The sequence below is a fragment of the Drosophila obscura genome, unplaced genomic scaffold (assembly GCF_018151105.1).
Source record: "Drosophila obscura isolate BZ-5 IFL unplaced genomic scaffold, ASM1815110v1 contig_192, whole genome shotgun sequence".
In the NCBI taxonomy this organism is placed as follows: domain Eukaryota; kingdom Metazoa; phylum Arthropoda; class Insecta; order Diptera; family Drosophilidae; genus Drosophila; species Drosophila obscura.
The window spans coordinates 1,405,001-1,427,866 of NW_024542781.1; the positions used below are offsets into that span (position 1 = coordinate 1,405,001).

Sequence of the window (22,866 nt, forward strand, 5' to 3'; positions counted from 1 at the left end):
ATGTGGATCGGAATGCCCTGGAGTATCTGCCACTGGAGATCGGGCAGTGCACCAATTTGGGTGTCCTCAGTTTGCGCGACAACAAGCTGAAGAGGCTGCCCCCAGAGCTGGGCAACTGCACCGTTTTGCATGTGCTGGATGTGAGTGGGAATCAGCTGCTGTATCTGCCCTACTCCCTGGTCAATCTGCAGCTGAAGGCTGTGTGGCTCTCGGAGAACCAGTCGCAGCCGCTGCTCACCTTCCAGCCGGACACGGATACGGAGACGGGCGAGCAGGTGCTCTCCTGCTACCTGTTGCCCCAGCAGGAGTACCAGCCCATTACACCAGGTGAGCTTTGCCAGAAAGTGGGGGAATACAAAAATCTACCATTTATGGAATGGTTTATGGGCTCTACATGGCTTGTGCGCTGTTTGTTCGCTTTGGCCTCTGTTTGGCCACGGCAGTGGAAAGCCCAATTTTGGCCAAGTTATGCGCCCTCTTATCTGCTGCTGACATAGATTCCACAAAACACCATTGACGCGGCACTATTCCACTGTCCCTTGTCCCCTATCGTTGTGCAATATCTTCAATCTATGCTCGCATTTCCGCGATAAGATAGCACCCACCCGTGGTGCTGTGGTGCACTCAAAGAAAAATATTTGTACAAGCGGAAAATCAGTTCTTTACTCAGAAATGTATATTAAAATCAATTTAATAAAAATGAAATAATTTTAACAAAAATAAAGCAGCTAAAAACAAAAAAAAAAACATTTCCAATAATGAAATAAAATTAAATAAATTAAACAAATTCAAGCCCATAATAACTTTGACATTCAGAAACGTACAAAAATAAACGCAAGAAGTTTGAAAGTTCCCAAAGCTCTAATATTTTGAAAAAATATATGTATAATAACTTTCACAGAGAATATTTCTCCAAGTGCACTTACGTACTGAAGCAGAGAGCGGGCGAGCCAAGTGAGCAAACATCGCAAACAGAAATAAGCTGCTTTTCGAAAGAGCTCTGCGTACGATAAATGTGTAGCGGAACCTTTCACTATCTCTCTCTCTTTGGGGGGGAACAAATTCCAAACTGGCAAAGATTTTCTAATTTAATTTGTTGCCCTTCTAAATACTTACATATGTATATGTATCTTTAATTTCCTCCAGCAAGTTTACTTTCCCTTGTGTAACTAAATATCTATTAAAATCTGTGCTTTGTGCACCTTTTTCCTTAATTTTTATCCTACTGACTTTATTTTTGGATTACTTTCTTTACAATCTGCCACATCACGCGCTCTCCTTGCAAACACTCTGCACCACACGTCCTTCACTCCATCAACCCACCCACCTTCCAAATGTCAATCTCTCGCTCTATCTGTGTGTGTGTGTGTCGATCATCCAATCAATCGAATCAATCGAAAGACTATCCACCCACGACGCTATACAGATCAAGCGAAAAATTCGATTCAATGGAATTCTTCAGTTATCAACAGAAAGGTTTGCGTTATGTATTACCTCGTTGTTTTTGTGTGAACACAGCTACATATCTATCAGCATTTTGTACATTTAATAGATGTCTAAATAGAGTAGAATTGTGACTTGCACTCTGGTGACAACTCTACTCTCAAGACTCGCCGTTCATAGCATGCCCTGACCCCAAAACATTTGCATGTCTCTCTGCTTTGAATGCTAACTCAGATAGATAATTGTGTATAGTTATATGTGTGTCTGTATGATGCTTATAGAACCATAACCGATCATGTTGTATGTACACATCTCTCGCTTTGATTTTGTGGCAATGTTTCATAGGCAACTTGAAGCTCTTACGTTGGAAGAAACTTAGAAACTTGGAAATAGATGATCTCAGCTTTAGCATCAACTCTTAAGTTTTTCAGTTGAAAAAATGAAAGAGAGATGAAAGAAGAACATATCCCAGTATTTTCCTTTTTCTCAAAGCTCTTCTTAGATCATAGTTCTAACAAAAAAAAAAAAAAAAACTTGTCTTTGAAACGCATCTTGGCCTGGCCAGCATTAGGCCATTGTCAATGCTTGTTTCGTTAAGTGTTTTGAAAACCAAAACAAAAACCGGTCTCTCCGTCTCTCTACCAACAAATGACGTCATGACAACTAGTTTTCGGTTTTTTTTTTTTTTGTTTGTGTAGTAACAATCTTTGGCCCGGGCGTTGGCTGGGAAAATATTCCCCAATATCTGATATCTGAGGCACACGCACCCACAGAATATTTGTATATACATATATGTATGTTTATATTGATAGATGGACGGTAAAAGTGTGTGCCGATTTGTGTTTTATGATTTGATTATGTTATTATTTTCTGTTTATGTTCCATTCATTTGACGGCCTGGTACTGAAAAATGCCAGAATTTTCCACAGTGCGTGAGATCCAAAACGCGAGCCCCAGTCCAGTTCCTCCCACTTGAGGAATGGCAAATGGGGCATCTCTGATTTGTATTTGAATCTGGATCTCCTGTTCTGCGCCCTCTCTGATTGAACAGTTTTGGCTGTCGTGTCAGTGGCAGCATGCCAGATGATCAAAGCGGTCCCCACAGGCCGCCTCACAGCCCCACACAGACGATTTGTTTGTTGGCTGCAAATGCGGCGGCTTTTGCTACGATCCATTTCCATTTATCTTCCATGCTGCACACACTCACCAAAAGTGTGTCTGTTTGGCTTCTGGTGCAAAGAGTATCCCCCCATCTTACCTCACCCCACTCTTTTCCCCATTCAGAAGCACTTGAGTGATGTCAACGATTGTGTGACGTCATGGCAGGGAGTGGTGGGGCGAGTCGATTGGGAAGAGAATGTGGAACAAGATCGTCGGGCAATGTAATTAGAATTGGGTATGACGCTGCGTTGGTTAATATTATTATTAATCGTCTTTCGAGTGCTCACAATGTGTGTGTGTGTGTGTATGTGTGCCACCAAAACTAACGGTTGATTAATGGCCTGTCACACGGGGGGGTTTACAGTGGGATATGGCTTTGAGGGCTACGATGGCACGCCTATTCCATGAAGTGTAGTAGCAACTGTGTTATATATCTAAATAGTTTTGGCTGTAGGTCTAGCTTAGCACTAAACGATATTATCGCTGCAATTTCGATATATCTTAGATATCTGCTCAGCTGCAATTATTTATTGTAATATTCTATAAACAATCATTTTATGCAAAAGATAATCTGCAGCTAATATATTAGAATGAAATCTGAGGTAAATATTCAGATTTTCTCAATTTTTAGTACAAGATTGATGTTTAAAACCGATTTGTGTATGAAAATTCGATATTTTTTGATAAAACGTGAAATTCAAATAGTATCCTTATGATACAGATTTTTCTTTGTATGTAAATTTTCAGAGTTTAGTTTAGAGTCTTAGTTCCCCTTGTAGAGTCTTCACTGTGCCTGCCATCCACTGATGATTCAACCTGTTAGTGCTGTAGTTGTTGGTGTTTCTGTTGCTTTTGCTGTTTTGTGGTCGCCAATCTGTTGCGTAGTTCCTTCCCCAATCGAAATGAATATCTATCTATATGTCGTAACTGTTATTTGGCTTCGAAACGGGTTTTTTGTCGCATTGAAGAAGTGCTCAGCCTATAAATAGTATATATCATCAGCATAGATCTCGCCCCAGCTGACCAAGCAACAAAAACTCGTCTCAGACTCGAAATATTTGACTTATTATTTCTCTGCCGATCGGATCCATTCAATCCAAACCAATGACGGATTAAGTGCACAAACAGCCTTATGGAACCTCGCATAACTCAAACAATTTAGACATATGTGTGAACGATTTCAAGATCAAACCGCTTTGGCTTTCATTGTTTGCGACGAGTCTAGAGACCCCCCGCCGCCTATTACTATATACGAGTAGGTATTATATTTGAGAGCCATGTAAGCGTCGTCGTTCAAATTATCCAATTAAAGCTCTTTTGAGTGACGGTCATGGAAGAGCAGGAGGAAGCATCACCTAACGCGCCCCATGACTTTAAATTATTGTCATTACAACTTGTTGTTTCTTTCTGTTTATTTAATTTGCATAAATCTTCATATATGTATGTATGTCGTATCGTATGGGATGTCGCCTTGGCTGACCCACAAAAATTCAGTTTATTTAAGTTGTGTGTGTCCCTCCCTGCTGCGTTGATGGCTGTTGTTCTACCGAGTATTTGTCTATGCAAAAATCGTTAACGATTGTAAGTTACGACAATGTGGATGCAGCTACTTAGGACACACGGCCCTGGCTTACGGAAGTGCCATAAACAATGATTTACATACATTTATTGTACTCTTGAAGAGGGAACTCTGGGGAGATGTTTATAGAGATGATTACAAGTCACAGGAGGAATCATTGTAGAGCCCTTGATACTGTTTGCATGAGAACTAGACCCTCAATTGTGAAAATATCTGACAGTAAGATATCACAGATTTATCAATTTAATTCCAATAATCCCCTGGATCGATTCACTATATCTGTACAGATTCTATATATATTTTTGGTAGAGAAAACCAATGAAAAGTGTTTGTTTCCAAAGATATTTCAACAAAATGTCTAATATACATATTTTGTCGCGCGTCATGCATTAGCACTCCTCGTTCGATTATGCGTTCCCTCTGAGGATACGCGGGCAATAATTTCGTCATATGTTTCATAGTTCTGAAAGGGTATCAGCAGCATCGACTACACGAATCTATAATTAATTTCTTGTTTATTTGTTTGTAACAAACAGACCACCCAACCACCCAGCCACCCATCCACGACATGAACAGAGGAAGGGGGCGCCTGCAATTGCTGCGTAGATTGATTGGTGGGGCAGGAGGCTGAGACTGTGTGGCTGTGGCTGAGAGGTGCTTCTCTGATTGCCACATGTTGCAACTTTATGTTGTTTACATGTGTGAAAATTTACGGCCACACACAAACACACACAAAAGACCGCTCATAAGCACTTGATGGATTAGAGAGGGTGTGGTAGTGGTAGTTGTGGTTGTGTCCAGGTTTTCTAGGGGGGGAGGAGTGGTATGGTTTGGCCTGCTGCCACTTGCTGCTCCGGAAATGTTTACGCCCGGCGCCTAAAAATAGTTTCTTCTCGCTTTTAATAGTCGTATTATTTATTGATTTGTGCAAAAACCCCAAACCCAAAATCCGTACACCATTAAGCGCTTTTGGCCAGACATAAATCTGTTTGTATATAATAAATAACACTCTTAATACGTACATACATATACATTTATATTATATAGTACATTTAATAGTAGATTGTGTGTGTATGCATGGGCATGCAGTTCCACTAATCTGAGACCCTGTATTCGAAACCCAGAAACACACACACACATCGTATACCTCAATTAATTGTTTGCTAATGGAATTCTTCTTTCGATTTTTCGCCCGTTTTCTCCATAAATATAGCACGCGATCTGGAATCGGATTCGGAACCGTTCGAGGAGCGAGAGCCGTCGCGCACGGTGGTCAAGTTCTCGGAGGAGGCCACCCAGGAGAAGGACACGCCCTTCGTGCGCCAGAATACGCCGCATCCCAAGGATCTCAAGGCCAAGGCGCAAAAGCTAAAGGTGGAGCGCAGTCGCCACGAGGAGAATGCCAATCTGGTGACGCTGCCAGAGGAGGTGAGTGTGCTGGGATCTACTATAATTGTGTGGGTATTATTAGATAACAGGCTATCCCCATGCCCCCTATCTGTCAGTGAGCGGCATGACTCCGTAGTGTATATAACTCACTCATTTGTGGCATAAACCACATATTGATCGTATGATTAATAAATATACTTAGTCATAACGATATGGGGTGTGCGGTCATCAACCTTTGTGCCTTGCGGCATCTGTTTAAAATGTACAAGAAAGTACTTTTATAGCCGTAATCGATGATTTAAGGGGTATATTAGATTTGTGGTAAAAGTGGATGTGTGTAACGCAGAGACGGATATGTTTCCGACCCCATAAAGTATATAATATATTCTAGATCAGCATCAATATCCGAGTCGATATAGTCATATCCGTCTGTCCGTCTGTCCGTCTTGTTTGTCGCCTAGTTCTCAGAGACTATAAGAGCTGGAGTGGCACAATTTTGAGGATACGAGAAACCGAAAACACAGAATCGTAGAAAATGTCCATATCTACCAGATGGCCGAATCTGGATCAGATCGGATTAATATTATAGCCAGAATAAAGAAATTAATTTCCAGGTGCCACCCCACCCTTCCAGCGCGGCAGCGCTACTCATTCTCTATCTCGCTCGCACGCACTGCCCTGTCCAGTGTGCGTGGGCTCTCTGGCGAAGGAGCTGTAGAATCTACAGTAAAGATTTAGATGACAGATGTAGCAAAAAAATTTAAACTGATGAAATATTTAAAAATTCCACAAATCATAACCTCACATATGTATATACTGACTGAGTACGGGTATAAAAGTAGAGTCGCGGCATCAAAAGCGACTCAACGTTCCCCCTCGTTTTTCAATGTTTTCTATAAATGTATCTAAATATATGAATCAATTATTTAGCTTAAAAATCCTGAATTTAAAATCTCCTTGTCAGTAGGTCTGCTTCCATTAATATTCCTGATGGTATGCCTATAATAGGTTAGATAAAGCAATGAAAGTGAACACAAAACGGGTGCAAAGGCATTATCTGTGCATCCAGCAAGTTACATATCTGTTGGATGTTATATTTAAATGGAATTAAAATCGTTTGGCATATAAGTCTTTCCCCTATATCTACATGTAATATAAATGTAGTACAGCGACACCTGCTGGCGTCAATAGGCTTTCAAATTCTACATTTCTCTTACACGTCTTATACATGTGTAACTTGCTACTTTTACTTATATTCTACTGATGTACTACATCTACTGTGTATTTTCCATTGTAGAATGGCACTAAAGTAGCGGAGACACCAACCGAGACCCGCACCCTGGCGAATAATCACCAACAGGCAACGCCACAGCCAGTGCAGCAACCGCTCGTTGGTGTGAATTCCAAGCAGACCTCCTCGAACAACAGCATTCCAACAGGTGCCGGTGCCCCTGCAGCACCTGCCGCAGACAACAACAGCAGCCACAACAACACGAAGGCGGCAACAGCAGCAGCTGTTGTTGAGATTGTGGCTGCAGCTGCGACCGTGGCTGCCTCCGAAGATGTGCCCGACGATGAAGAGCAGGAAGATGAATTCGTAAGTTTAGAAAGGGCTTTTAGAATGTCTCTGTAATCATTTGTAACCGCTTTCCGCTTTTCCAGGAATCCGATCGCCGTGTGGGCTTTCAGGTGGAGGGCGAGGATGATGACTTTTACAAACGTCCACCGAAACTACACAGAAGGTAAGAGAGAGAGAGAGAGGAAAATCTCACTAGCATTTCCACTAAGCCTCTAATTACTCTAATCTTCAGGGACACTCCCCATCATTTGAAGAACAAACGCGTTCAGCATTTAACCGACAAGCAGGCCAACGAAATACTGGCCAATGCCTTGGCCACCCAGGAGCGCAACGATACACCCACAACGCCGCACTCATCATTGGGCAAGGTGACATCGCCCATAGAGGAGGAGGAGAATACCGATGTCGATTCCGAGGAGCAAGAGAGGTCACAGCATCCATTCGATGTCTCACTATCGCCCATACCCATACCCACAGGCAAGACAAAGCAGGCAGGGGAGCAAGGTAAATACCAAAGTTATCATAATTAATTACATTTGTAATATATGTACATATGTGCCACAAGTAGTACAGTAACCCGAGTGCCTTGAGGATGCATCATTGATTGGGAAATCGATATGTGTGGAGGGAGTGTCCAGTGTTCAGTGTCCAGTAATTTCCACTCATTTTGCAGCAGAGGCTAAAGTGGAAATTTAATCACAAAGAAAAACCACAGAGAGCCACCCATGACCCCTTTTAAGTGTGGTTCTTTCCTGCATCCCACACGGCCATCTGCATATACATATTTATATAAGTACGTGTAGATGTAGATGTCGGTCTAGGCCTTTCAGTGGCTTGTACTTCCTATGTCCGTACCCCGATGTTAATTATATCAACAACAACAGCAACAAAAAAAGTAGAGGAAAAACCAACAGAGGAAAAGAGTGGGAGAGGCGACGATTAAAAGCGCGTTACGACAGAGCGACAGGTGTGGAGAGACGCCGCGCTCTGGCTTCGGCTCTGGGCTTGTGAAACACACACGCAACAGGCAGACGTTCCACACAAACTTGGCCTATAAATAGGCCTTGCACGGAGTACTAGCACGCACACCATGGCAGTGGCAGTGGCAGCGGCAGCGGCAGCGGCAGCAGCAGGGCAGGGCTTATCAGCCAGCGATATCTGTTTGCTGCTGGCTTGCAAAAGCTGATAAAAAAAAGAAACAACTACAAGCGGATGGGACGCAATGCAATAATGGAGGAACCCTAGAGATAAAAGAACGAAGAACAGCGGACAAAAACAGTGCAAACTTCACTCAAAAGGCGGGTAAAGAGGCAGAGAAAAGCAGAGAAGAGAGTGAACAGGGAACAGAGAGAGAGAAGAGAGACTCTGGAGAGCACTCGATGGGCAACAAGTACGAAAAAAATACTAGCAGGTAATGATAAAGGGTAGATAGCGACTAGGGAGTACCCTTTACTGAAGAAATTTAAACATATAAAAACTAAAAATGTGATGCAAATTTGAGGAAATATAAGAGTAGCGAGGAGAGGAGAATTTAGTTAGAGAGAATAATAGTTTACAAATATGAGTTACAACTATGAGTTCCCTACCTTTAAAATTGGGGATACCATAGCTAGTTTTGACTCTACAAAACATACGGCTTATGTAGCCTCTAATAGTCATAGGGAAAACAGCTGCTCAAACAAACACCCAATTATATGAAAAGATTGACTCATATAATGAGTATGTATAAGCCCTTTCTTTTCTCTCTTTGTGCCATATACCCACACGATACACAGCATACCCTCGTGTCTCCACAATTACCAGGGTATATAGGAAAAAATAAAAACAGTTCAAAATGAAACTGAAATGAGTGACCGCCTTATTATGGCCAGTGCTGGAGTGCCGCTACCTGTACACAGAGAGAGAAAAAGGCAGAGTGACTAAGAGAGAGAGACAGAGAGAGAGAGAGAGTGATGCCGGAGAGCGACTGATTGCAATTGCCATTGAGTGGGGGCCAAGCGCCGTGGGTCTGGGGCACTTGGCCCACTCTGCCTGGCCGCCTGCTTTAGTCATTTTTCAGTTACGCTTGCGTTTTGTCAACGTCGCGAGAGACGCGCACCGCACGGCATCGTTCGCTGCTAATTTGTTTAACTTAACTTTTATTATTGTTTCAAAAGAGAGGCCTCCCGCCGCCGCATAAACAATAGCATTAACAATAGCTGAAGTTGCACTTACTTCGCACAGACTTCACTTTCGCAGCAGTACGCCTTGAGACACCTGAGTCATAAGACGAGAAGATTTAACCAAAAAAAAGAAGCATTTCTCGAGAGAAAGAGAGACAAAGAGAGTGTGAAATGCCTCTTTTTTTGTTGTTGGGTGCTGTCTTCTGACGTGTGGATATCGATTTTTGTTTGGTTTTTCTTTCGTCTGGATTGTCTGTTTTAATTCGCTTAAGCGTAGAAATGGAGACGGCGCAGTCAGGCAGGGCCAGTCGTCTGGAAAGTTTCCCACATTGCGCATACGCGGCGTATGCCAGCAATTCAATTTCAAACTGCAAATTTGTGGAAGCAAATGCAAGACACACTTCAAGGTTGCCCGCCCCATGCCACCATCACACACACCACACGCTCTGGCAGTAAAGCCAAGTGCATAGTGCATAGTTGCAGGAGTGGAATTCACTATGTATTTGCATTCGGTGGCTGTCAGGCATACCCCCGAAAATGAGCTACTTGAAAGTAAATTTAGTCTTGTTTATAGAGGCATGCCCCATGGCCGGATTTACACACACACACACTCTATCACTGGTGTGGCTCTCTTCTCTGTTGGATATTTGCAGATGACAAACATCGAAAAGTGCTCTCGCTTGGGTTGTGTGCATATCCGGTTTTCCCGGCATTTCCTTTTCCTTTTTCCCTGCACAGATTTTTCTGGTTAGATATATTGGCAAACGACTACAGCTACAGTTACGGCTACAGCTACAGCTACGGCTACGGCAATACAATCAACATTTGCACAATTCCTTTGGCATTCCTTTTGCTTGCTGCGAAAGCAAACAATAAGCTGCATTTGTTGCTGCCTCTGCTGCTGCCTCTGCTGCTGCTGCTGCTGCACATTTCCTTCCTTAAAGCGTACAGCAAGCAGCAGATCCTGGGATGCATGTTGGCCAATAAATAATACCGTTGATAAGCTCAAGGCAATGGCATTCATTATTTATGTATTGTGTATCGTTGATTGCATCGGATTCTTATTGAATTTTTGCTGCCCCTCCATATGGCACCGCTGCTGCCACACTCCCTCCTTCTGTTTGTACAGTTTTCACCCTTTCATCACAACACATCATTGTTGCGTGTTGCATTATTGTTTGCTGTTCTCTTTGCTGCCCTGCCCCAGCCCAGCCCTTGTGCAAATAACAATTTAAACTATTTGCTCTGTTCGGCCAGGTTGCTCTTCTTCTTCTGTTTCTGTTCCTTTTCTGTCAAACAAAAGGCGGAATTCTATTTGCTGGCCAAAATATTGTTCAAGTTTTTGGCCGGGCCTTGGGGGCATTTCACAGTTGCATGCTAAGTTTTACGCTTTAACCGGGCAACTGTCTTCTGTCCGCCTCCTACCCCCCAGATTGGCCATCCGATTAGTGACAGCTTTTCCGAACACCCCCCGCTCCATACCCCCCATACCCCGTTTTGTCGTTTGCGCGACAAAACAAACAAAAATGCAATAAATGCCAGCTGGAGAACGAGTGAGAGGTACAGAGAGAGACAGAGAGAGAAGGAGAGATGCAGAAAGAGAGCAATGGTTGGGTCAAAGAATTTTTGCATCGCATTTTCCAATATTTTTGCGCCACCATGTTGATGGCAGTAGGAAATGTGGAAAATTCGCGTAATTGCCGAGCAAACTGACTGCAGCAGCAACATGCGGCGAGTGGCCTGTGGCAAGGGGCAATAGCAATCAGCATTGCAGCCGGAGGGACAATCAGTCTACCACCCCCTTTCCACCGACTCAAAAATGCTATGATATCATCCAGCAGTTCTTGATAAACACGTTAATCAGTGAGCAGTTCACACACGATTCATACGTAGTAGTTCGCGTAGTTTACCCTACCTTCCCACACCCTGCCCCAAATATGTATATCCCGATACGACAGGTGGACCAAGGTCATTACCTGCCACTTGACTTTGCTGCGATATGGTGTGGTGCCTGCTGCCCCTTGTAATGCTTTCATATGTCCAAAAATACGCGTATGTCGTAATGATTCACAAAGTTCTTCTACATACAATTTCCTCTCTCCCCCCACCCCCCATAGCTAATATAGCTATGTTATCGCTTCGTTTTCTCTGTGCGTCGCGTCAGAGGTGTTCATTCGTTTTGTTGTTTGTCTCCCTCCCTTTTATTTTGGTTCTTATCACAACACGGAGCTTAGGCATTCCAAAAGTTTCGATAAGATATGGAGTTCCATCGCCTCCATCCCGCACCTTTTATCGGTGGTGTTGCAAACTGTTTTCCTCCTCCTTCTCTCCTCCTCATTTGCGGAGAATGTTGATTCGTGCCAACGTTCACGCGTGAATGGCAATAATCGGTACACTTCGAATACCTTTTTGCGTCCCGAATGTTTCCTTTCGATTATGGGATATTTGTACCGCGAATCAACGACAATCAGGCGATGAATATCCTCTTGTTGTGGGTCAGGGGAAAGCCCCTCACCAATATGATTGAGGGGAAGAGCTTTGTGTGGCATTTGTGTTTGTGTTTTTCCACCATTTTTTCGTGGAGATATTTCAGTGATTTTTCCATTTTTGTGGTAACATAAAAACTTTGTTCATTAATTTTTGTCGCCACATTTAAGCGGCCCCCGTCGCATTGTTGATTTTCAAAGCTTAACACTTGCAATTTGTCAACCGCGGCATGCCTCTCCGCGTCGCTCCGCGCCGCTTCGCACTCCTCTGTGGCCACAACACTATTTCTCATTCAACCTGAACTGCAATTAATCATGGAGTCTGCTCTGACCTTTTCCCCCTGGCCATAACTCTGGAATTTTTCATAGCCCTCTGCAGCAGCTCACGTGTCCATATCGATGGGAGTAATGAAAGCGATGGGTAGATGGCTAGATGGCGTGGGGGGCTTTAAGTCGCTTTAAATGCCCTGTAATACTTGATCTTCTCTTCAACGATAATTAAAATCGATTGAATCGATCCGGTCATTGCCTCAAAAATGAGTGGCCAGAGAGTGTTGGGGGGAAATGTATTCCAGAATTTGCATAAACGAAGAAAAAAAAAAACGTTGCTTGTGTGCCTCAAAAGTTTTCGTGCCACTTGTCCAAACGAATATGTCATGGATGAGTCCAAGTCGCAGTTGGAGGCAGCATCCAAGCTGTGGTTACAGGAGTGTTTTCCTTTCTTGGCCACAGATGACTGCGGGATGTGAAATATGATTTCTGCTGTGCTGCCTTTTTGGCATGTGTCCAGACGACTGTCTGCTAATTTCCCAGGGCCAACAAGCAGTTCTCTCTCTCCCTCCCGTTCACATTTACATATAGATGACAAAAAAAAAAGAAAAGAAAAGCAGAGAGACAACATTGATTTGGAATTTGCCATTTGTTTGCGTTGTCACACACAAGAGATACAGCAACAGAAACAGCAACAGCAACAGATTCCAGATACATATGCGAATGCTAATGCATTCGGGGAATCTCCATCTTCATCATCATCATCCTCATCATCTTCATCACCTTCTCTTGCTGGAAGGGGACTCTTCTGCCCCTCATTTTATGGTGGCTTTTGCTCCTCATCTTTTGGCGTATTTAAATTTTTATATTTTTATATGCTTGTTGCCATTTCTTTTACGCGTGTATTACTTTTGGGGGAGCTCCCCCGCTCCGTATTTCACGGCCACGGATGTCATCGTAAAATGGTTAAATGTCTGCTTAAGTGGCTGCTGCCACCCACAGACAGATAAAGAGGGAGAGAGGGAGTTACTGTCACAAATGAGTGACGAAGCAATGATAAGAAAAATGTGATTTGCGCCGTTGTGCTTTTAGTTGCTGTACCTTTCCCTTAAACACAGTCCTGGTGGAGCCCATCCTTAAATAAATACACACACACACAAGGCACGTGTCCTCCTGCCATATGGAAAGAAAAATCTTATTTTGTTTTATGGCTTTGTCCCCCTCGGGTTATTGTTGCCTGTTGACCCTGGAAAAGGCTCCTCTTATTGGCGATTTTGCAGCTAAAGAAAAACCTGAAAAGATGGCAAAACGAAGCCATGGATTCCATATGTGTGTGTGTGTGTGGGCTGTCCTGCAAATCCATAAAGAATGCCTTTCCGTTTGTCCAAAAATATGAGGGAATCCACAATAAAACACGAAAGGGCAGATGGGCTGTCTTCGGGGGTCGATACAAATGATACCCTGGCAGCTTGCGGCTTTAGATTATATTTATTTGCTTATTATCTGCTAAATAAAGAAGAAAGTATCCTTTGAGCATCTGCCAGATAAATGCAAAAGACAATGCAGGGAGAATGCTAAAAGAAAATACACCCAAAACCAGCATCGAGGCTTTGGTACTAATAATGCAAAACCAAAAAATACATACCCTGAGTGCAGAGTGCATCCACATTAATATTTGACTGGAGTTTCGCTGTACAGGGTACAACACACAAACCAAAGGACATACTTACATACACTTCCTGTGCACATAAACACAACACCCAATTTAATGAAAAACCTTTAGCTTGAAATTTGTGAGAATTATGATGCGTAAAGTATACAATTTTGATGAATATATTTCGCTCAACTTATCAAACTCAATGAGGAATCAAATTGTAATCAAATTGAAATCGAATGAATGCCAAAGTCGCAAAAGGAGAGGCAGATTGAAAGCCAACAATATTAATGTCGACTCTGACGATAGACGACGAATGGCAGCAAAAGGCAGAGCAGAATTTTGTTTGGCTTTTCTGTGGAATTGGGTTGGGATGGGAGAGGGGGGAGAGGAGGAGAGTCCTTCATTCGTTTATACTTTGATTAACATGAAAAAACTCGCATACAATTACAAACTGAAATTGTCTCTCGTTTGCTTTTACTTTTACTTTTGACAACTGTCTTGTCTGTCTCCTTTTGCTCCTCCCAAATAAAATGATTTTGTTGACTTGGCCAAAAGTGCCGACGGATTTATTGAGTGCAAATCATGAGCTAGCTGTCAGGGAGGTAGGCAGCAGGTAGGCTCGAAAGAAAGCAATAAATGTATTTTCCACTCTCCCGCCCCCATCCTCACCTGTGGGACCGTCTGCGAGTTTTCTTTTCAGACACAATTTTGATGCCGTTGCGGCACCGCCCGTCCCCCCCCTCCCTTCCGTTAAGTCGAGTGTCTGTTTATTTATTTAATAATTATTCAAAGTCGCTGTACCGACGGTCATTCGTGGCGGGCGGGCGGTAGAGATGGCAAAGTTCTCGGGCAGAGAAACTCCAGCCCCACCCGTCCAAGGTCGTTGGTTTTATGTCTGTTTTCTAGTCTCTTTTTCGCACCGGTTCATTGACTGTCGTGTTTATGGCCAAGGGGCAGATGGTGTGCCTAACTTTTTTTGTTGGGCCATTTAAATGTCATTAAAGTGTAAATTTATGCGACCCACAGACCTATCTAAATCTAAGTAGCTGTTTTGTGGGTTGGTTTAAATTTCATTAAATCGATCGAATTTCCACTGATATTCAAAGAGGATTGGGATGGTCTTGGCGTGGGGGTTGTTGTTGTTTTCTATGCCACTGCACATGAGCAGAAGCATGCATACAGGGTGCAGCCCAGATCGATGGCCAAACAAAGTTTCGTACTCGTTTATTCGCATATTAAAAAAGTGCAGTGAAATAAAAATAAAACAAAAAAAATAGGTTGTGCCTCCCCCCATACACTGCACAGCGGGGCAAAGATGCTGCTGTTGGCTGCCGCCTCCCATCTATCATATTAAAAAGTGCACTCAAATATAAAAAAAAAAAAAAAAATTGAAGCGATGTTCAATGTAAAAATCAAAGTCAAAGAGGGCAACAATACCCTGCCACGAAATGGCCAAAGGAGCAACGGCAACGGAAATGGAAGCAACTTTGGGGGCTACTCGGGAGCGGGCAGTGGAAGGAATAGCCCCGCAATGAGTAGCCTTCGCAGTTCCTTGGCCTCCTCCAATCGCAGTCCCATGGGCTCCCTTCAAAGGAAGGGCAAACGTGTGCGAATCGTCACCAGCTATGATCCCGTGAATAGGGATTACGAAAGGCAGAGACAGCACTATGGTAGACAGAGAGAGAGAGAGATCATCCACATCCAGCAACACCATTTAATCATTGAATTTACCCTTTCTATTTGCAGATAACTTGGATGGCGTCACAGAGCTACGTTTGGAGCAGTACGAGATCCACATTGAGCGCACGGCAGCGGGACTCGGCTTGAGCATTGCCGGTGGCAAGGGATCCACACCCTTCAAGGGCGACGACGATGGCATCTTCATATCACGCGTCACCGAAGCGGGACCCGCTGACATGGCGGGCCTCAAAGTGGGCGACAAAGTGGTCAAGGTGAATGGGATTGTGGTCGTCGCCGCGGATCACTATCAGGCGGTGCAGGTGCTCAAGGCATGCGGTGCCGTTCTCGTGCTGGTCGTGCAGCGTGAGGTGACGCGTCTGATTGGACATCCGGTGTTCAGCGAGGATGGCAGCGTGTCACAGATCTCTGTGGAGACGCGTCCCTTGGTGGCTACAGAGGTGCCACAGTTACAGTCACAGCCGCATCAGCAGCCGCAGCAAGAGCGATACATTCCAGCGCCCATCGAGATTATGCCATCAGCAGCATCAACAGCAGCCTGTACTCCAGCAAATGGTGGCTCCGGCGCATGGCTATTCTGCTAATGTGTTTGCCACGCCCCCAGCTGTCCAAAGCATCGTGGAGCCGATTGCTGCTGTGGCCCCCAATGGCCTGCTACCGAATGGCAGGGTGTGTATCCTATAATTTCCCTAAACTCGGTCTCTCGTGATTGATTTCTGTGTTCATTCTCTTGCAGGATGCTGCACAGCTGAGCTACATCCAGCTGCACACGACGCTGATACGCGATCAAATTGGCCAGGGACTGGGTTTCAGCATTGCCGGTGGCAAGGGCTCGCCCCCGTTCAAGGACGATTGCGATGGCATTTTCATATCACGCATCACAGAGGGCGGACTTGCGCATCGCGATGGTAAAATCATGGTGGGCGACCGGGTGATGGCGGTAAGTAGGGGACGGCCGACGGGCCATGGGGTCTCTGGACACATGCTAATGGCATTTCATTGTACCATCCGATGCGATGCGATGCGTTCCAACCACCGCAGATTAACGGCAACGATATGACGGAGGCACATCACGATGCGGCCGTGGCCTGCCTCACCGAACCGCAGCGCTTTGTGCGGCTCGTCCTGCAGCGCGAGTACCGCGGCCCCCTAGAGCCGCCGACAAGTCCGCGCAGTCCCGCCGTACTCAACTCGTTGAGTCCATCCGGTTATCTGGCCAATCGACCAGGTTAGTACCTCTTCAGACAGACGGACATCCCCTGCCCCTGCTCCTGCCCCCCAGTGCCCGTTGATTAACCGACCTTTTCCTGTATCTGTGCGTGTGTTCCTGCAGGCAACTTCCAGCGGTCTGTGGGGGGCGATGCCAGTTACGTTGAGCAGCCGTACAAGTACAATACATTGGCCACCACCACCCCCACACTTGCATCCGCAACTGTGGCACCTGTGGCAGCCAACAACAATAACAATACGCTGCCAAGCAGCAAAACGAATGGATTTGGTGCTGCTACAGCTGCATCGGCCGCCGGCACAGCGATAGTGTTGGACAAGATGACGGGTCAGCCCGTGCCCGCTCCGAGGCGCACCAATTCCGTGCCCATGGGGGATGTAGAGAGTGCGGCGCCCAATGGGGCGGCCTCCACCGCCAGCGGGGACTCGGGCGAGGCTCAGGTAAGGAAACGATGAACTCCATTTTCATGGAAAAGTAGCGTTTTGGTAGCCCTAACTCTTAGTTTTCCGTTTAGCTACATTGCACATCATTTTCAGTGTTTTGTCCATAAGATCGTTTTTTTGTTTTCGATCGATTGATCAGAGCGGTAGATCTAAGAACCCCTCCCCTAGCCTTTAGGTAACCACTAAAACAGAGAGAAACTTACGCTGCAGTTGGCATAAATTATTGAATATTATTTATAGAAACAGAGATATGATTTATTCAGAAGGTAAGTCTTCGAATCGGAATCCTAAGGAACTGCAGCGCAGGTTTTTTGAGTCGCAAGCAAATTGTTGTTGATATTTTGCGCCTAAAAAACAAAACAAAAAAGAAATGGAAACATGAAACATGAACACACATGAACACCCTCCCCCTCCTAAATACTCGTACAAATATTGTAGATCCTAAGTTAATATCTAATTGTGCTAATCCATATCTCTGCCAGATTATCCATAACCCCATAGAACACCTAGAATTCTCCTATCAAATTGCTCTCCTCATTCCTCGTACTCGTCTAATGGATTTGTATGTGTTTTGTTTTGCATGTGCCCTCCCTGTGCGCCCTGCCTTGTGTTTTGTCTGTACTGTACCTCCCACTCCCACCGTCAAAAAAAATATAAAACAAACAAATTCCACATCATTCAATAGCTACAGATACATTCCATATAACCATATATAAAATAAAATATATGTAGCTTAAGTTCTGCACTGATTTGTTTGTGTTCTCTGTCCCCTCCCCTGGCTTGAATGCACCTCAAAATACTAGCAAAAAGAAGAGCCAAAAGCTAGGCCAGAGTTTTCCCTAGAGGATTGTATATACAATATATCATCCATAAATAATATTATATCGTGTTAGCAAGGATTATGGAACACATATGTACATAGATGATGCAAGTGAAATTTAACCAAGTAAATGAGAGCGTAAGCTCTGTCGTTTGAGTCCAACGTAGCAATAATTCCTTTGCATCATCTACGTACATAGCTCTAGACAGCTTAGCTTAGATTAAAGATAAAGCTAGAGCATCCATCCATCAAAATGTGAAATCCAAAATTGACAAAAAACCAACATATTTTTGTTTTTCTTTTTCTCTAAATCCACAACAACCCACCAAAAAAAAAACTTGCTTAAAACTGATTTGATATTTCCGAAAAAAAAACCAACACTTTGCTATACCGATCGATCCCAACGTAAAACCCATCGATACCGATACCACCACCACCACGAGTGCAGCCCTCCTCGTTGCGACCGCTGACCAGCGATGATTTTCAGGCGATGATACCGGCACACTTCCTCAGCGGCGGCAGTCAGCATCAGGTGCATGTGGCACGGCCCAATGAGGTGGGCGTCAGCGCTGTAACGGTGAATGTGAACAAGCCGCAGCCCGATCTGCCCATGTTCCCGGCAGCGCCCACCGAACTGGGTAAAGTCACCGAGACCATCACCAAGTCCACGTTCACGGAGACGGTGATGACGCGCATCACCGACAATCAGCTGGCGGAGCCCCTGATCAGTGAGGTGACTATCTCCACATCACGCTTACACTAGAGCCTACCCCCACATAGAGAGTCGTCCCACCGCTAAGAGACCAACACCAAAGAGTTAACGAATCGTTGTGTAAAGCGGTGGTCCGCCCACAGTACAGTAGAGCGGTGGTACACCAAAGATCGGATCGATCCGCAATCCGCAGTTCATTGGCCGGAATTTTTGCCGAGCTTTTCCTCTTGCCACAAAACACACACCACCTGCACCCACAAACCTGCACTTAAGTCTACTCTACACACAATGCACCTCCACAAAAGTCGAAGAAAAGAAATGTTTATTTAAATTTATAATTTGATAATTCTACACCGCAACATTGGCACTCGATTAAGTGATGCATTTGGTTAATAAATATTTTTGTGCGTTTTGCAAAACGATTTGATTTAACTAACTGTTGGTCTGAGTGGTCGACAAACCGAACCCCCAGGCCACACATTCATCCAAAGTTCTCAATGGAATGGAATGGAATGGCGGATGAGGTTGATTTGATGTGGGGCCCTGCGCTTACATTATGTTTCATGCAAAACATGCACCCTTGCAACACACACCCACACACACACACACTCACACGAGAGTTGTGTTTGCTTCGATGACTAATTTGAGTAGCATTTGAGACTGGAATTGGATATGGATATGGATATCAAAGTTATGGTTATGGGATTGGGGCTGCCTATTGTATTATTAATCGATTAATCCACTTGGAAGAAAGTTTTGCATGCAATCAACATTTTTTCCCGTACCATAAGCCAATTAATTCTTTAACAAAAAAAAAAAAAAAAAAAAAGAAACCAACTTCTACTACTAACACACTTGATAAATATAATTCCCTAAAGAAAAAACCATGTTTTTAATGTTTTTCCCCCTTAATCGTAAAGTGGACTTCTGGCTTTTTTTTTTTTTGGCTCTTGAGCACTTGAATATTTAGTGTCCTCTTTATTTTTTTTATAGTTGTAACTGAATCCGTTTCAAGTGACGGGCCAAAGCGCCTTCGCTTTGGCAGAACGGCTTACACACTTGCTCGTCTCCATAGGAAGCCACTCGAGTGTCATCGTTGACATGAAGCAAATCCCGACAAGAAATCTCTGCAACTCTCTCTCTCTCTCTCTGTTTGTGTGTGTGTGTGTGAGTGTGGCACAAGCTTTGTCACTTTGCCACTTGCTACATAAATAAGTAAAGCAGCAAACTATGCAACATGCAAACGTGTTTAAATAATATACGAATAAAAAACTACGAAAAGCCACTGTGTCAGAGCAGAGCCAAGACGAGCCCTAAAAGAGATTTACTCTAAATGACTCAACTGCAGATTTCTTCTCCAGTTTGTTCATCCAGAGCATCAGCCCATAAGTAAACTTTAAATATTTCTGTTTGCTTGCACAATCTCTCCCGTCTGTCTGTCTGTCTGTGGAGTGCAAACACTGATGCCGCTGGCATTCAAGCAAAATGTTAAATAAAATATTTAATTGTTTTTAATTTCCATGGCTGCTCTCTTTATGCCAACGGCATCGAACTCTCAAGAATTCAATTTGCTTCCAAGTTAATTGATAAAAGTTGGGATACAGTTTTGCTGCAAGTGCATGCAGATGCTATTTTGTTTACATGTGTTTATTTGGCATCTTGACACGAGTGAAGTTTTGTTTGACTGCCACAAGCAGAAGTGCCAGAACAGTGCCTCTTACTTTGATATTTTAATATCTCAAAGCTGGATGTGGTGTGTGTGTGTGTGTGAGCACAACCGCAGGTCCACCCGCAAAAATCGTTTGTGTGAAATGGCTTCTCGGAATCCGACTAATAAAACTGCAAACAACAGGGAGAGAGGGATAAAGAGAGAGCTCTCTCTGCTCTGCTCTGCCATTTAATCTAATGTTAAGTTATTCATAAGCAAAGGTTATTCATTATTTATGGAATATTACTCACTTTACGGTATTAAATGTTTGCTCTGTTCTGTTATGGCTTTTTTGATTGGTTTTTTGGTTTCTGTTGGTTTCTGTTTGGTGTCTCTTGTCTTTTATGTTTTTATGTCTCCCGGAACAAAAAAAAAAAAAAAGATTGAAATTCCATGTAAATATCACCAACAATTTTGCACACCCACAAACAAACAAACAAACACATCACATTTCATTTGACACTCACCGACATACCTATAAGCACGCACGCTCACGCGCACCCATTGCATACCATCATCCAGCGACCCACGACCACACACGGCAGTCTTAGTAGGGTTTCTAGAGTTATTTCGATAGCATTACAAGCATACCATTTTGAAGATCTGCTAATCCGTGCCCTCTATTGTCTCTATATAGGAGGTTGTATTGCCCAAGAATCAGGGCTCTCTCGGCTTCAGTATCATCGGTGGCACGGATCATTCCTGTGTGCCGTTTGGCAATCGTGAGCCCGGCATCTTCATTTCACATGTAAGTCAAGTCGATTGCAGCAAACCTTTGGAGAAACTTTTACTAAGTTACAACACACACAGATTGTGCCTGGCGGAATTGCCTCAAAGTGTGGCAAGCTAAGGATGGGAGATCGCATACTGAAGGTGAACGATGCGGATGTGTCCAAGGCAACACATCAAGATGCGGTTCTGGAGCTGCTGAAACCCGGAGATGATATCAAGTTGACCATACAACACGATCCACTGCCACCTGGTTTCCAAGTGAGTTTTGGTTTTACTTCGTTTAATCTTTAGTTTGTATATCGTATTGTATGTACTTTGTATAAGCTTTGAGTCACAATTTCTTATGCCTATACCGTATACTTTTTATTATTGTACTCTGCAAACAAAACGCTTTCACACGAAATTAAATGTATCGCACAGAACATTGAAGTAGAGTATGTAAAGACCGAGGTAAGCCCTTGCACACGACACAAAGAGCTCCTCATCTCCTCTCGTCCCTCGCCTCCTTCTCCTGCTCATCCCTTTGCAGCAATTGTTGGATAATTACGACAAAAACAAAACAAAAAAAACCAAGGATAGAATAATACTTGTATTAACATATCAATTAGCAAAATGCTTTCCATAGTTTTTCTACGGCTTATTCCCATTCCTTTTCTGCCATTTCCATGCCCCATTGTTTTTAGCCACCACCACCGATAACCACTTGATTGTAATGGCCAACTCCTTGCTAATTTCTCCTCCCTTTCTGCTCTCTCTCTATTTGCTAATTGCAAATCACAGGAAGTTCTGCTGAGCAAGGCCGAGAACGAACGCCTGGGCATGCACATAAAGGGAGGCCTTAATGGACAGCGCGGCAATCCCGGGGATCCCTCCGACGAGGGTGTGTTCGTCTCCAAAATAAACTCCGTCGGCGCCGCCAGACGCGACGGAAGGCTTAAGGTAACGCTGCGTGCCACACACACCATTGTTGTCTGGTGGCATGAACTTAATCGGCAACTTTTCTCTCTTTGTGCGCGTGCTGCTGCAGGTGGGCATGCGGCTGCTGGAGGTTAACGGACACTCCCTGCTGGGTGCCTCGCATCAGGATGCGGTCAATGTCTTGAGGAATGCCGGCAACGAGATCCAATTGGTCGTCTGCAAGGGCTACGACAAATCCAATTTAATTCATTCCATCGGCCAGGCGGGCGGCATGAGCACCGGCTTCAACTCCTCTGCCTCCTGCAGCGGTGGCAGTCGTCAAGGTAACGTAACCCCCGCCCATAATCCGTGGCTTTAAGTCCTCCCGCTCACCTTTGCATTCTGTTTGTTTCGTACCTCAAGGGTCGCGCGCCTCGGAAACGGGCTCGGAGCTCAGTCAAAGTCAGAGCGTATCCAGTTTGGATCACGAAGAGGATGAGCGACTGCGACAGGTGAGTGTTGCCTTGCCATCTCACCTTAAAGCGCACGAACTTTACCTGCTTTAAAATTACCCTCTTCGCTGTGCAGGACTTTGATGTGTTTGCCACACAGAAGGCGGAGTCCGTAGTGGAGCCAACGAGTCAGACGGGTCTGGCAGCCGCTGCTGCCTTGGTGCATGGCGCCCCATCGCCCATACCGCCCACCACACCTACGCCGCCAGTGGCAGTCGCTGACTTGGCACCGCCATTGGACGCGACAGCCGCACAGACCGTGGCGCTCATTCACGCAGAACAGGCCCACCACCAGCAGCAGCAGCAGCAACAACAGCCCCAGACGCAGCTGGCGCCGTTGGGTCAGGAGAAAAGCACCCAGGAGAAGGTTAGTTGCTCCTCCCTTTGCAG

At 44.5% G+C, this 22,866-nt stretch overlaps 1 protein-coding gene across 1 annotated transcript in view; it reads left to right on the forward strand.

Annotated features, from left to right (window-relative positions):
• The window catches only part of LOC111067632 (protein lap4), a 71,434-nt gene that overhangs the window by 23,012 nt on the left and 25,556 nt on the right, over positions 1–22,866 (forward strand). Inside the window, 18 exon segments of the mRNA XM_041593567.1 lie at positions 1–327; positions 1,402–1,476; positions 5,397–5,611; positions 6,870–7,169; positions 7,235–7,314; positions 7,384–7,655; positions 15,473–15,941; positions 15,943–16,093; positions 16,161–16,364; positions 16,466–16,652; positions 16,758–17,092; positions 18,364–18,648; positions 20,973–21,083; positions 21,146–21,325; positions 21,848–22,006; positions 22,095–22,308; positions 22,388–22,476; positions 22,553–22,843. The exon segment at positions 1–327 is cut by the window's left edge and continues 92 nt beyond it. Of these exon segments, the coding sequence (XP_041449501.1) occupies positions 1–327; positions 1,402–1,476; positions 5,397–5,611; positions 6,870–7,169; positions 7,235–7,314; positions 7,384–7,655; positions 15,473–15,941; positions 15,943–16,093; positions 16,161–16,364; positions 16,466–16,652; positions 16,758–17,092; positions 18,364–18,648; positions 20,973–21,083; positions 21,146–21,325; positions 21,848–22,006; positions 22,095–22,308; positions 22,388–22,476; positions 22,553–22,843 (3,944 nt within the window).